Genomic DNA, 12,947 nt, shown 5'->3' with positions numbered 1-12,947 from the left:
TCGTTTCAGAGAGCCGGAGAGAGCGATGAGGTCTCCCCCCGCAGCCTCCCTGTCTCCTGACCAACCCCCCCACCCCCATCTCCCGGGACACGTTCGCGAGCCCGGCCGGGCAAGCTCCAGCTCGCTTCCCACACACGTTTCCCGGCGGGAACGCCCGAGGCTCTTCTCTCTCTCTCTCTTCCTCCCTCCCTCCCTTGGGGGTGCGCGGGGCCTGGTGTCCCCGGCAGCCGCCTTCCCTCCCCGTGGGCTCCCCGCCCTCCGTGTCCGCCCGTGTCTGTCTGTCCGCCCCATCCGGCGCGGCCGTGACGCCGCGCTCGCCCATTGGGCGGTTCAAGAGTCGCGGGCTACTTGAACGGCGCGGGCGGCTCCAGGCGCGCCTTCCCCGGCCCCGCCGCTCCGGCCCTGCCGTCGCCCCGCCGTCCCCTCCGCCGTGCTCCCCCCCGGCTCCTGCTGCGGCCATGCTGGCGGAGCAGGAGAACCAGGAGAACGTGCCCCCGCCGGCGGCCGGCAAAGCCGTGGCGCCGCCGCCCGCCGGCACCCGCGTGGCGCTGGGGCTGCTGCGGGGAGCGCAGCAGCGCGGCGGGATCCCGCTGCAGGTGAGGGGGGAGCGGCGGGAGCGGGGCGGTGTGGAAGGGGGAGCGGCGGGAGCGGGGCGGTGTGGAAGGGGCAGCGCCGGTTCGGCGCGGCGGGAGCTGTCAGGGCCGGGCGCTGACGGCCGCTCTCCCCACAGGCGGCGCGGGGCGGCTGCGAGGGCCATGGAGCGGCGGCGGGGCTGCAGCAGCACCAACACCAGCCCTTCTCCATCCATGTGGACGAGCCCGACGGGGAGCGGGAGCCGCGGCGGCAGCGGGGCGTCCCGGCGGGGCAGAAGGAGGAGGCGGCAATGGGGCTGCGTGCGGCCGTGTGTGCCCTGGGCGAGCGGCGGCCCCTGGCTCCCCTGGGCAACGCCATGGAGCTGAGCTTCGGTACGTAAGAGCCCGGCCCTGGGTGCCGTGCAGGCCGCGTCCCACCTGCTCCCCCTCAGGGCCCTGCCCCCGGGCAGCGAGGAGGAGCTCGCCCAGGGAAGGGTTCCCGGAGCCAGCTGGAGAGCTGTGGCCTGGGACGCGGGCTGGTTTGGTTCCTTTGAGCCTGCTACCGGGATGCAACAGCTCTTCCATGCAGCTGAGCCTCTGTGTTCTCATACCCTGCTGTTTTGGGCCGTTTTATACTTTATCATTTTAATTATCAGTACCTTATAAGAGAAGCCAGATTACAGCAAAGATCAACCCATAAAGACTAGCCCTTTGCTAGCATTACAGAGTTAGAAGGGGACTTTACCCAGGCAGATCCCAAGATGTAAAAGGTTTTTCTGCCAGTTAGTAGTACAAGTGTTTTGAGCTCTTGCCAGCATGTGAAAAATGGGAACTGCCAGAACACATGTTCTGTAGCACACGTCTGAATATCTGGGGGCCGATTTTTCTGTGATCCACTTCGGCCGGCTACAAAAAGCTCCGGCACCCCTGCCCTGTTTTAAACCACAATCTAAGCTTGCACCATCCACATCTATGTTACAAGGTAACACAGGGTGCACTGAGCACTACATAATTGCAAGAGAGTTTTCCCTCTCTTTATTCTTAGGGGGAAGAAGGAAAAGGGGAAGGGGAAAGTTCCCTGTTGCCCTAACATTTCATTTCCGTAGAGCCTCCCCAACTCCTAGTCCAGCTGAGTGAGCCTGCATAAGGTTCCCTGTGCTGTGAGGAAATGATGTGATGGTGCCCATTTTAACACGGCTCTTATCCTCTGCTTAGATTCTCCAAGTATTATGGATATTTCAATAACCTCAGAAACAGAAGAGAAAGCACCAAACGTCAATAATGTGCCAGACTATATCAGTGAAATCCATACGTACCTGAGGGAAATGGAGGTGAGCTGTTGTCCCTTTTCTTATTTGCATACAGCCCAGGGGGGAAGAGTTTGGGGTGGAGAAATGTGTCTGAACATGACTTACCAAGACAGTGGCTAAATTAGAGCTTGCTAGAAAGGGAGAAATAAGAGCACGGGACTGGTTTATTGTGATAAAGTTTATTGTGCCATGCACAAGCTGGAAAGCAAGATTACAGAAATAGAACTTACTGATCCTAAACTTACCAGTGTTTACTTCTGATTTGTTAAACTGTGATAAATGGAGTTTAAACAGTTGCTTCCCTACCAGCACGTGGTCCAGCCTCAACTCTATCTGTCATCTAAACCTACAGGTGAAGTGCAAGCCCAAAATAGGTTACATGAAGAAGCAACCTGATATCACAAACAACATGCGGGCTATTCTTGTGGACTGGCTGGTGGAAGTTGGAGAAGAATACAAATTACAGAATGAAACCCTGCACTTAGCTGTAAATTACATTGATAGGTTTCTTTCTTCCATGTCTGTTTTGAGAGGAAAACTTCAGCTTGTGGGTACTGCAGCTATGCTGCTCGCATCGTAAGTGAAATTGCTTCATTTCAAGTTCCACCTGCTGGTTTCCTACAGATGAAAACCTTGTGGTTCTTCTGTTGCCTAGAGCAGGACTGACTTGGGAGGGCTTCACACTGGGATAAAAATCAGGAGTTATCTACCTAGAAGCTTGGCATTTATCTTTGAAGTTTGCCCCCAAAGTGAGGCTCCGTTATTTCCAGCTGCAGCAGCCGGCATCTAAAACCGTATTTGAGGGAATATGCATAAGGCATGTGAAAAGCAAGTTGTGCCTGCCCCAGCTGCTGATTCAGTGGGTTATTCTGGAGTTTCAGTGACTCCAAGTACCAAATTCCTTAGTCCTAAATTATCATGCTGTTGTAGTTCTCTAATTTCAAATCCTGGTGATTGAAGAGCTACCAACTGAGCAAACTTGTTTGGCACCTGTGCCCAGCTTCTTCCCAAGGCAGAATTAAAATGAGCATTTCACTAAATGTTAGTGGTTTTCTAGTTCTCAATTATTTACTCATAAACCTTTCTCCTGGCAGAAAGTTTGAAGAGATCTACCCTCCTGAAGTAGCCGAGTTTGTCTACATCACAGACGACACCTACACCAAGAAGCAGGTCCTAAGGATGGAGCACTTAATTCTGAAGGTTTTGTCATTTGACTTGGCGGCTCCAACAATCAACCAGTTCCTCACCCAGTACTTCCTACACCAGCAGACAGATGCTAAAGTGGAGAGCCTGTCAATGGTAAGTAAAAATTACTTGCTCAGCTCGTGTAATTAGAGAGTTTTATTGCAGATACTTATTGCACATGTATGTATATATGTATAACTTATGTACACCTTATGAATTGGGCTTCTCCAGAAGTGCTGTCCTACTGCTGGGAACTAACACTCCCATTGCCACTGTCTGTTTGGGATACTCCATTCTTATCAGAGGCTGGCACTTGGCCTGGCTCAAGCATGCACCCTTACTCAGAGCAGGCAGAGATTAATGAACTAGAAATTGGGGCTTGTTGCACTGCCAGATAGATGTTTCCCTCTCCTTATCTACAGCTGCCACACCTACCCACACACTTTGGCAAGACCACTAACACACTTTGGCAGAAAAGGACTTTTGGTTTGGTTTTCTCCTCAACCAGAAGCAAGCTCTAAATCCAGAGGCTAATTTCTAGAGCAGAGCACAGATAACATTTCAGCTGGAGTTATAGTAAATCCTAGCTGTGTGGTAGGTACCAGAGGTCCTAAACACAAGCCTTTGTCTCACTGTGCAAAGGTCAGCCCTGACTACTCTCTTCCCTCTAGTTGTTATATGTTTGCAAATATGAAATGTGCTGGGAAAGCATGTGTTGGGAATGCTGTTTGACAGTAGATAGCAGGAGATGCTTAAAGAGAAAGTAAATGGAAACTGATAAAAGGTGTCCTTCCAACTGATGGAAGCTCAGGTTAGGGTTCTAAAGCAACTGTTAACTTCTGGAAGCAGATGATTCCCTTTTTCATTTCCCTTGCAGTACCTGGGAGAGCTGAGTCTAATTGATGCTGATCCTTACCTGAAATACTTGCCATCAGTTATTGCTGCTGCAGCATTTCATCTGGCAGATTACACACTCACTGGACAAACCTGGGTATGTATCACTCCGGTGTGAGCCTTCATGGGCCTCTGTGTGTGTTCAGTGTATTTGTACACAGTTCTGAGTGCTGGGCCTGGGCTGCAGCAATTGCAGCCCCTTTGTGCTCCTGGGCTGTTAATTAGGGATTGCTCCCCATGGCATTTGAAAAATGGGATGGGTGGGTGAGGTAAATATGGTTAAACAGAAAGCTAAATACTTCACCACTGGTGATCAGCATAAATGAACAGCAACATTCAAATGTCCCTCTCCCTTTCTTTTTTCCCCTCAGCCTGAATCCCTGTGCAAAGTAACTGGCTACACCCTTGAAGACATCAAGCCTTGCCTCATAGACCTACACAACACCTACCTCAAAGCAGCCCAGCACACACAACAGTCCATAAGGGAAAAGTACAAGAGTACCAAGTGAGTATCTGTGGAGGTGTTAATGTCTGATTTGTCCAAGCATGTAACTGCCTGGCAGGGGTGTGGGTGTGGGATATATCCTTTGAATCTTCTGGCAGATTCAATTAACCAAATTCACCTCTTCAATGAGAAGGTGACAACACTCCTTGGGGTTTTTACATGGTGGTTTGCCAGCAATACTTGGTGTTCTGTTGCTTCCTGAACTGTCAGGTAGAAACTGGAGGAATTTCCTCAACATTCCTACAGTTGGAGATACCTAATTCTCCTAAAAATTTGTGTGGGGCATGGCAGCCAACAAGCCCCAGAATGTTTCCTACCTGCGTGGTAGGAAATGTGCTTTGCTGCAGTTATGCTGCTCTTTGTGGCAAAGAGCACTTGAGCAAGATGACATCCTGCCTCTTTTGTTCCCTCTCTAGGTACCATGGAGTATCGCTCATTGACCCGCCAGACACACTAAACTTATTGTAATAATCAAGAGACTGATCTTTTTAAGAGATGTATATTACCAGGAAATGATGTACAGTTTTAAACATGGTTCAGAATTTTAGATATGATCACTCAGAATATGAATACAGGCTTTGATGACTTCAATTATGAAGTTTAGTTTCATGTGGTTTTAATGTAAATCTTTTGTACATGCAATCTTGTTAAGAGTTTTAGCTGTGTTTTTATCAAAATGTTCTCTTCAGGCACAGAATTAACCATGCAGGCCACGTGAAGTCTGAGACTGCTTATCTAATTATAGACTAAATGTTAATACTAGCAGTGCATTATTATAGTAGGGCTTTTTCTCCTTCTGAGTAAGAAAGATTTGGTCTCCACAGAGTATCAGTAGCATTTTTATTCTGTCTAGTTTAAACTGAGACTTAGCATAGATCCAAAACGTTGCCTTAATGGCTGCAAAACTGGAAGAAACTCTAAGGCCACGAGGAGGGCTCCTTGCTGGGACCGACTCATGAGACTCTTTAGGACGTGCCCCAGTTGCTGTATAATGTAGAGCCAGATCTTCATCAGGGGAAAGGCTGCATGCTCTGCTGCAGGGACTGCACAGTTAAAACCCCTGCACCAGTTCATACCTCGTGCTTCCACTACGCAGAAAATGGTCTTGCTGTCAGTATTTGCTGGTCCAAGTGTAAAACTGATACTAATCTAAACCCATGGAATTCCCACTGATGTGTTGGCTGTCCCTGAAGTCCATTGATGCCTACTGAGAAAATTAGTCCTCAGTCTGCTTGCCTTGTACCTTTTTAGGGGTGGTGGAGGGGTTAAACTGCAGTGGGTGAACTGCTGCTCTGTGGCCTCAAGAGCAGGGAGTGTCTTCTGACACAGATGGGCTTCGTGCAGAGCAGCAGGAATTCCATACACCCCTCACACTTGGGAGGAGCTCCTCTTTGGCACACAGCAAAAATGTGCCATGTTTTTCCTTAGTTCTGGAATTGTTACGTAAGCAAACTGGCATTCAATCAGCATTAGATCAAGTGGATGTTTACCTTCAGCCTGTGTAAATGGAGTGATGCTGCCCTGTACCGCTGCTGTTGGCATGTAAAGCAGCGAGTGCATGGAAGTGGGCTGAATTGAGCCATTTCCAGGTTGGCTAATAAACACTTTTTGTATCTGATGTTAGTGGTCTTGCCAATAGCTTAAAATCACTGAGGGGTAGTGCTGTCATCTTAAACTGGCATTCATTTCTAAAGCCTTTTGAAAAGGGCTGCCCTGTGAAACCTCTGCCTCTTCAACTTGGAGTTGGCGCTGTCTCTGGTTATCTGGGCACCCAGCAGCATCAACTCCTCCTCACAGATGTCCAACAGCTGTTAGGGTGTGGGCTATATGAAATAACTTTTTTAAATTGTCATGTCTGTCAGGCTTAGCAGCAGCAGTTAAAAAGAACCGTGTCTCATCTCAGCAGCTACAAAGTTACTACTCTGCCCCCACCCTTGTGCTCCTGCCTGAGCCTTCCCTGAACCACCTCAACTACAAAACCAGTGGTGATCAAAATTCTGGTTGAAATAAGCAGCAGTCTGAATGAATTTGGCCAGTCTGAATGAATTTGGGACAGCCTGTTTAGTGTATCATGTCTGGTGCTTGGGGCTAGAAACACTTTAACCTTGTAGGAAAGGGAGTTGGCATAGGGAGGAATGTGTTTTTCACTGTTTGTGACCTTGGAAGGGCAACTGGCAACGCTGACTGGTAGCAATTACTTGAAGGTTCCAGGCCACAGTGCTCTTCCTGGGAAACTGGGTTCTGCCTTCCCCTTCCTTTCTGTGGTGTATTCCAAGAGGAATATCAACATTGGAGGGGTAATTTAAAAGAAGCTTATGAAGTATTTTCTCCAGAAAAGGAGCAAGTAGCAGTACTTTAGGTGAAAAGACTTCAGTGGGTTTTAGTATTAATTTAGTGCTTAATCAAAGAGCTGTGCTCAAGTTTCAACAGAATTTGTTCTCATAGCATGGAGAAAAATTTTTCCATGCTCCCTGAGCTTTATCTTCACCATTATCAACCCGACTTCCTCTGCAGCCTAACAAAAAGTCTCCAGTCAGGGGCTGGCATTTCTGCCCAGCATGACAATGTTCATCCTTCCTCAGGGCAGCTCTTACTTCTGCTATTAAGTGCTATCTTATTCCACTTTGTCATTTTCCAAAGTTAATATGGGAGAATTCCAGCTTTTGCTTCTAAGCCTTGAACAAAATATCCCAGGTTGTACTGTACTACTGTTAAGCCTATCCAGGTTAACTTCTAATCATTTCCAACTAAAGGCTCTAAGGAATATAGGGATGTTATGAGTGAAGAAGGGAGAAACAGCAGTGCAAAAAATACTGTTCTTTTTTCTGAAGAAGTTTACAGTCTTGTGGTACTACAGAACTAAGAAGGAACTGCATCTTCCCCCATTTTTGTACTCAGGACAGTGACTTTGGGTTGGAAGAACTGACACTAAGAAAATGCACTGGTTTAGTTCCTGGAGAAAAAAGGTTTTGTGCATTGGTCCCTTCCTGAAAGAGCACAACTTGATTCAAGCTTTGCCTGGCTGGGAGCAATGTTATATACATTTGGTTTTTTTTTACATTAAGTTCTTAACCTGATTTGGGGAATGTAAAATCTGCAACAGTAACTTCTCTCTTGTTCACAGCTCGAGTAACGCTGAGGTCACCTGTAAAATAGCCCTGCTTCACTCTGTAAATATGTGTGTGTTTCCAGGGTCACTTGTTTGCAAACAGTGCCCAGATCAGGTATTTTGCAATCCTCCTTGTCTCTTTGTTTTGCCTGATCCTAAATTGAGAGCATAACTCTTCTCCTATAGTTCAAGAAGCATTCCTGTCTGTTGCATGTAATATTTAATTAAACTTTTAAAGAAAGTCCACTGCTGAATTTGTGCTCGTTTGTTAAGTCCACGCATTTCTGCTGGTTTCCATACAAAGCAGTCTGAGTACAAGGTAATATGTGGAGTACAGGGGCAAGAGGTTTTTAATCACAGCACATTGATTTTCCCCTGTGAAGAAAGCTGAACTAGGTGAGTTTTTGCTGCAGCCTGATGCCAAACATAGGATTTCAGTTACAGGCACCATTTTTTTTATTTAAATCTGTGTAAAATAGTTAAACATATACGTAAAAGCAAAAACAGATATTGGGAGGGGAGGAAATAAAATTATCTACAAAAATAAGCTCAGTAATAATACACCAAAATCCATATTATACAGCATTCCTTCAGGAGGGATCATGGATTTAACGAGAAGTTCTCTTCTTCCTTCTCCTTTTGTTAAATGCTTTCTTACTTGGATTTTCTTGTTTGGAGCTGGTCTGTGTTCTGTCAGCAAACAACAGTTGTATCAGAAAAACATACTGAGTAGTTTTTCAAAATTACACAGGCTGATTATCCATAACTTGGCAACTCCCCACCATGCCTGGGGCCAAGGTGTAAGTTAATCTTTTGAAAATGCACTAACAGCAAGGGTTTCCATGGGTACAGCAGCAAATCTCACTTCTTGGAGGTAAAACTCAACATCAGCTCTAGTGCAGTACACAGAATGTCTGCAGCAGCTCTAAGGAGCCTCTGACTGAGATCCACTCGTATGCTCTCACTCCCCCTGGAAGGACTAAAATGAGTCAAATAGCCAAAACCATCTCCGACAGCTGCAGGCCAGCCTGGCTCTGGCCTCCCAGGACAGAAGAGATTTAGCCTAGATTTAAACTTCCCTGCTCTCAGCTATATCTGTATTCCCTTTGAGCCATTGAAACCTTTCCTGGCCTTGCCAAAATCCTCTCCTTCCTGGTAATACTCCTTACAAACCCTTTTGCCCCTCCTAATTCCACTTGCTGGTTACCTTGTTTTCCTTGGTAGCTCCTGTGGTTCCAGAATGACAACTTCTTCCTCCTCGCTGTCAGACAGTACAATGGGTTCTTCTAAAAGACACAAGAACCCCACCAACCCCAAATTGCTGGTCAGTTTTGTACAAACACCCCCTGTAAATAATAACCACAGCATTTTTAAAGAAACATCCAGGGGGGCTACTGATTCATTTGGAGCCCTCCCTATACTACAGAAATCAAGTTTTGAAAAGAACTGACCAGGTCAAGTGGAATTAGCAAATGTGTAAAGTGGCTACAATGGCTCTTTCTTCCTACAGACCTTCCACATTTTATTTATGAACTGTGATGTAATAAGAGCTAATATTAAGAAAAACAAATACTTACCACTCTTAGTTTCCCTCAGTGTACTTGTATCCTCAGTCTCCATTTTCTGACATTCAAAAGCAGCCACCTCACTTTCACCTTCCTCTTCTGCTGCTTCTTCCTTCTCAGATTCTTCAAGGTCTCCCCAGGAGCTCTCTATTCCTTCCCCAATCTGGGCTGTCCCAGGAGTGTGCAATACTGGACTGGCAAAACTGCAGGAGTTAAGAAAAACCTCGGTGTTTGCTGGTAAATTTCTTTGTATTCTGAGAGCAAACCAGGTGGTTTATAAGCTGGGGAGAACAGCCCTAAGGGGGAGTTCAGACTGCCACTTCTCCTGTCACTGCAATAATCACAGCTCTGATTTGCACTTTAGGCAAGGAATTAAAAGCAGACTGAACCAAGACCAGGATGATGATGATGAGGATGATGATGTTTCCTCTCAATTTTATATGGCTACTTATGAGGAATCTTAGATGTGTGTTTAGCCTGGTTTTCCCCTGGGTAATACCCTGGAAAAGATACGCTTCTGATGGAGGGTCAGCTTTAGCAATGATTTCTCCAGCCTGTTCCTCCACATCGTTGGTGTCCACAGCAGCACTCTCCATTTTGAAGGCAGTGATCCTTTGGTTGGGGATGGATTCTGCGAAGCCGAACTTCCCGCCTTCTTTCCTGGTCATTCAGCAAGACATCATTTCAGGAGAACCAAAAATTGCTCCTCTTTTCAAGTTCAAATATACAAATGCTTGCTATTTAAAACAAACACAAGTGAAGACTATTTGCTGCTGAAACCACAATCTGACATTATTTCCTAAACCTCCATTTCCATCCCTTCCCACAACACTCACCTGGCTTTTTGGTCATTTTCCAAGGCTTTCTGAATCAGTTCTGTTATTTCTGCGACCTTAACAGCTGTTATTTTACTGCACCTCAGAATCTGTTACACATACAAAAAGCAGCTTACAACCAGGAAATCAAGACGTTTTTAACTGAAACTACAGAGCATCATAAGCATCACAAACATTTAAATCACAGGAATTACAAACACAATATGGCACCTTAGCATGGGGACTGGACTCACTGAGACTTATGCAAAAGTTAACAGCCTCCAGAGTAACTGGAAATAATTTGCAGGCTTTTTCAGCCAAATCACAGGGAAATAAAAAGATGCATATCTGACCGAAAAAATGCATTTTCTACATCCCTTCTGCAGCATGGTACACAGTACTATGCTCTTCCACTAAGACAAAAAATACATAATCTTTTCCAATAAAATCAGACAGTTAATTGATTTCTCTGCTTCCAAATGTCATGGATATTTCCACATCAAGACTGCAGCACAGGAAGCAGTCTGTACACCACAGAAGGACTGGTCAGAGCAAAGGTTTACCTGATCTGGCAGCAGCATGACCACTCCACTGGACTGGATGGTACAAATTTCATGGTGTTTATTCATGGCAATTACCAGGAGCCCATCCATCACCCGCTCCTCACGTTCAGTTGGATCCACCAACAAATAGGTCCTAAAATCAAGGTTTGAAATATGAGGCAACAGTAGAAATTCGAGGTATCTTACTACCCTCAAACACAATTAAACAAAGGAGTTGGTTTGCATATTAGTAACTATGGGTATACAAGGTTTATACCCCTTATATGGGTATATAAATAAGACCTCAAAATCTTACCCTTGATGGAAGAAGGCAAAACTGACACAAATGGGCATGTGGTGGATACTCAAGGGGACAGGATCACGTTCCTCAGGAGTGTACTTTGAAAAGAATTGGCCAAGAACAGTTATTTATGAAACTCGTTTGATTTTAAAGTGACAAAGAAATTTCAGGAAATTAAAAAAAAAAAAAAAAAACAAACCAAAACAACAAAAAAACAACTTACCACAGTTACTTCCTCTCCTTGCACAGACACATCTGGCCTGCGAAAATGACACAGAGCTACAATCCCTGCTATGCTGGCAGCATCAGTAATGTTCCCATCATGGTTCAACAGGTGCATGTCCAGCCGAATTTGCCAAACCTGACACAAATACAAAAAATATAAAACTGCTTGGTTCTGCAGAAGGTAATTTTTTTTTTCAAAGCTAGTTCATTTTTTTGAACCAGAAAAAAACCCAGTATATTTTCCTTAGGTGATTAAGAAGATGAAAGATCTTGGTATATTTGAAGATACCCATATGTAATTATGACAAAGTATGCAGCACTTCAGCACAATTTAAACATCATTCTGTAGGGTCCCAGCTACTTCAGAAAGCCTATGCAGACAGGCAAAGTTAAAAATACCTCTCAAATATGATGAGTGGATCTTTACATTAACCTAAAATCAGTACTTCCACTATCCAACACAAGACAGAGACCAACTTAAAATTGGACTACATGTATCTTTTAGTTTAAACCCACCAGAAATTAAGTTTTCCTACCTTTTCACCAGCAACAACGCAGAGAGATTCAGTCTCAATGCACTTGGAATCTCTGAGGCATCGCTCCAGTAGTCTGTTCAGTGACACCAGTAACTCGGATTGTCTGTTGGAACAAAATTAACCCAAACCCAACATGATTACAGTGGCTTTTATGCCATCCTTGTTTAGTCCTCTTAAGACATTCATTACCTGCCAGGCTCCAGCCCAGGTGCAGCCATGGGTGAGAGCTCCAGGTTAAAGAAGAGCACACCTTCCGTGGGCCGACTGGGCTTAGGGGGAACGAGTTCACACGAGACCTGTGCAAGAACCCTGCCAAGGCAAATAAAGCACCAAGTCACAGAGCGTACCAGGGAAAATCTAGAAACAAAACACAATTTGTTGGGGAGGAAGGCAAAATACGAGATCACTGAATAAAGAGATGAAAACTTGGGGAACAATTTTGCATTATATAAATCATTTGTAACTACGATCATCACGGAAACCCCATCCCTTTCCTGCTTCCTTAATTTCCACCTTCTCCTCTTTGCTCCTACCCTTGAAATACTACGACATTAAGGCTTGAAAGGTTAAAATGTGTTTACAGAGACCTCTGGGAACCTCAGGCTCTATCTAAGCCGGGGCCCTCGGCCGAGCCCCCGCGCCCACCTGGTCCTGCCCAGCTCCACGATGCAACAGCCGCGGTCGGCGCCGAAGGAGACGCGGATGTTCCGGTAGTCGTAGCATTGCCTCCCGTCCAGGCGCTGCGGGAATACACGGACACACACATGGAGAGGGGTCAGTGCGCCATGCCCGGCATGCGACGGCACCGCGCGGGGGGGGGCGGATCCCGGGGACAGCCGCGCGGCGGGGAAGGGGATCAGGGAAGGGGATGGGGAAAGGGGCAGGGAGGGGGATGCCGGCGCCGCACCTTCTTCTCCTGGATGGCGCGCAGGAGGAAGCGCCGCTCGCAGTTGGAGAGCGGCGTCGCCTTCATGGCCGCGCCGTCAGGGGGACAGCGCGCGCGGGGGGAAAGGTGGGGGGGAGCGAGCGCGCGTCATCGCCGCGCGCCGCGCGTGCCCAGCCCGCACGCGCCGCGCTCCCGCCCTCGCGCGCGTCCCCTCAGGGAGGGCTCGGCCCTGAGAATCCCGCAGAGGGGCGCGATGGAAAAACTTTCCCTGCTCTCCAAGCTAAACCTGCCCGGACTCGGCTTCGTGCTGTTTCCTCGAGTTCTGTGCCTGGTCACCAGAGTGCAGAGATAGGCATCTGCCCCTTGGCTCCCCGCCCCGAGGATGCTGAGGTTTCCCCTCAGTCTCCGCCAGCTGGACAGACCAAGTGCCCTCAGCCGCCCCTCACACGGCTTCCCCTCCAGGCCCTTCAGCATCCTCGCGCTGCCCAACAGCTCCATGTCT

At 47.1% G+C, this 12,947-nt stretch overlaps 2 protein-coding genes across 3 annotated transcripts; one reads left to right on the top strand and one right to left on the bottom strand.

Moving 5' to 3' along the window:
• The first annotated feature begins 375 nt into the window (after positions 1-375).
• Positions 376-7,821, top strand: CCNA2 (cyclin A2). The gene is made up of 8 exons (XM_059843716.1): positions 376-596; positions 731-965; positions 1,788-1,903; positions 2,235-2,458; positions 2,977-3,181; positions 3,945-4,058; positions 4,333-4,466; positions 4,883-7,821. Exons 1-8 carry the CDS (start codon positions 459-461, stop codon positions 4,932-4,934), a joined length of 1,218 nt encoding a protein of 405 aa, XP_059699699.1. The 5' UTR covers positions 376-458; the 3' UTR covers positions 4,935-7,821.
• A 186-nt stretch (positions 7,822-8,007) lies between these two features.
• On the bottom strand, positions 8,008-12,623 carry EXOSC9 (exosome component 9). 2 transcript variants are annotated; one of them, XM_059843714.1, is made up of 12 exons: positions 12,467-12,623; positions 12,205-12,299; positions 11,749-11,868; positions 11,560-11,662; positions 11,022-11,159; positions 10,814-10,896; positions 10,519-10,651; positions 9,977-10,065; positions 9,654-9,800; positions 9,153-9,343; positions 8,783-8,861; positions 8,008-8,265 (listed from the first exon to the last, which is right to left on the bottom strand). In XM_059843714.1, the coding sequence occupies exons 1-12, from the start codon at positions 12,530-12,532 to the stop codon at positions 8,184-8,186; spliced, it is 1,326 nt and encodes a 441-aa protein (XP_059699697.1). In that variant the 5' UTR covers positions 12,533-12,623; the 3' UTR covers positions 8,008-8,183. The 2 variants fall into 2 exon arrangements, with proteins under 2 accessions (XP_059699697.1, XP_059699698.1); XM_059843715.1 differs by having other exon boundaries at positions 8,783-8,858.
• Positions 12,624-12,947: the final 324 nt, after the last annotated feature.

The sequence above is a fragment of the Haemorhous mexicanus genome, chromosome 4 (assembly GCF_027477595.1).
Source record: "Haemorhous mexicanus isolate bHaeMex1 chromosome 4, bHaeMex1.pri, whole genome shotgun sequence".
Taxonomy (NCBI): Eukaryota; Metazoa; Chordata; class Aves; order Passeriformes; family Fringillidae; genus Haemorhous; species Haemorhous mexicanus.
This window is presented reverse-complemented; position numbering and strand designations above follow the sequence as displayed.

What these genes read in the sequence shown, in the direction of transcription:
- CCNA2 (XM_059843716.1), top strand. Translation starts at nt 459, where the DNA reads ATGCTGGCGGAGCAGGAGAACCAGGAGAACGTGCCCCCGCCGGCGGCC. An exon ending in CGCCATGGAGCTGAGCTTCG is followed by an intron (nt 966 to 1,787) that starts GTACGTAAGAGC and finishes TCCTCTGCTTAG; the next exon opens with ATTCTCCAAGTATTATGGAT. An exon ending in AAGTGGAGAGCCTGTCAATG is followed by an intron (nt 3,182 to 3,944) that starts GTAAGTAAAAAT and finishes TTTCCCTTGCAG; the next exon opens with TACCTGGGAGAGCTGAGTCT.
- EXOSC9 (XM_059843714.1), bottom strand. Translation starts at nt 12,532, where the DNA reads ATGAAGGCGACGCCGCTCTCCAACTGCGAGCGGCGCTTCCTCCTGCGC. An exon ending in CCTGGGCTGGAGCCTGGCAG is followed by an intron (nt 11,663 to 11,748) that starts GTAATGAATGTC and finishes TTGTTCCAACAG; the next exon opens with ACAATCCGAGTTACTGGTGT. An exon ending in TTTGCCTTCTTCCATCAAGG is followed by an intron (nt 10,652 to 10,813) that starts GTAAGATTTTGA and finishes CCTTGATTTTAG; the next exon opens with GACCTATTTGTTGGTGGATC.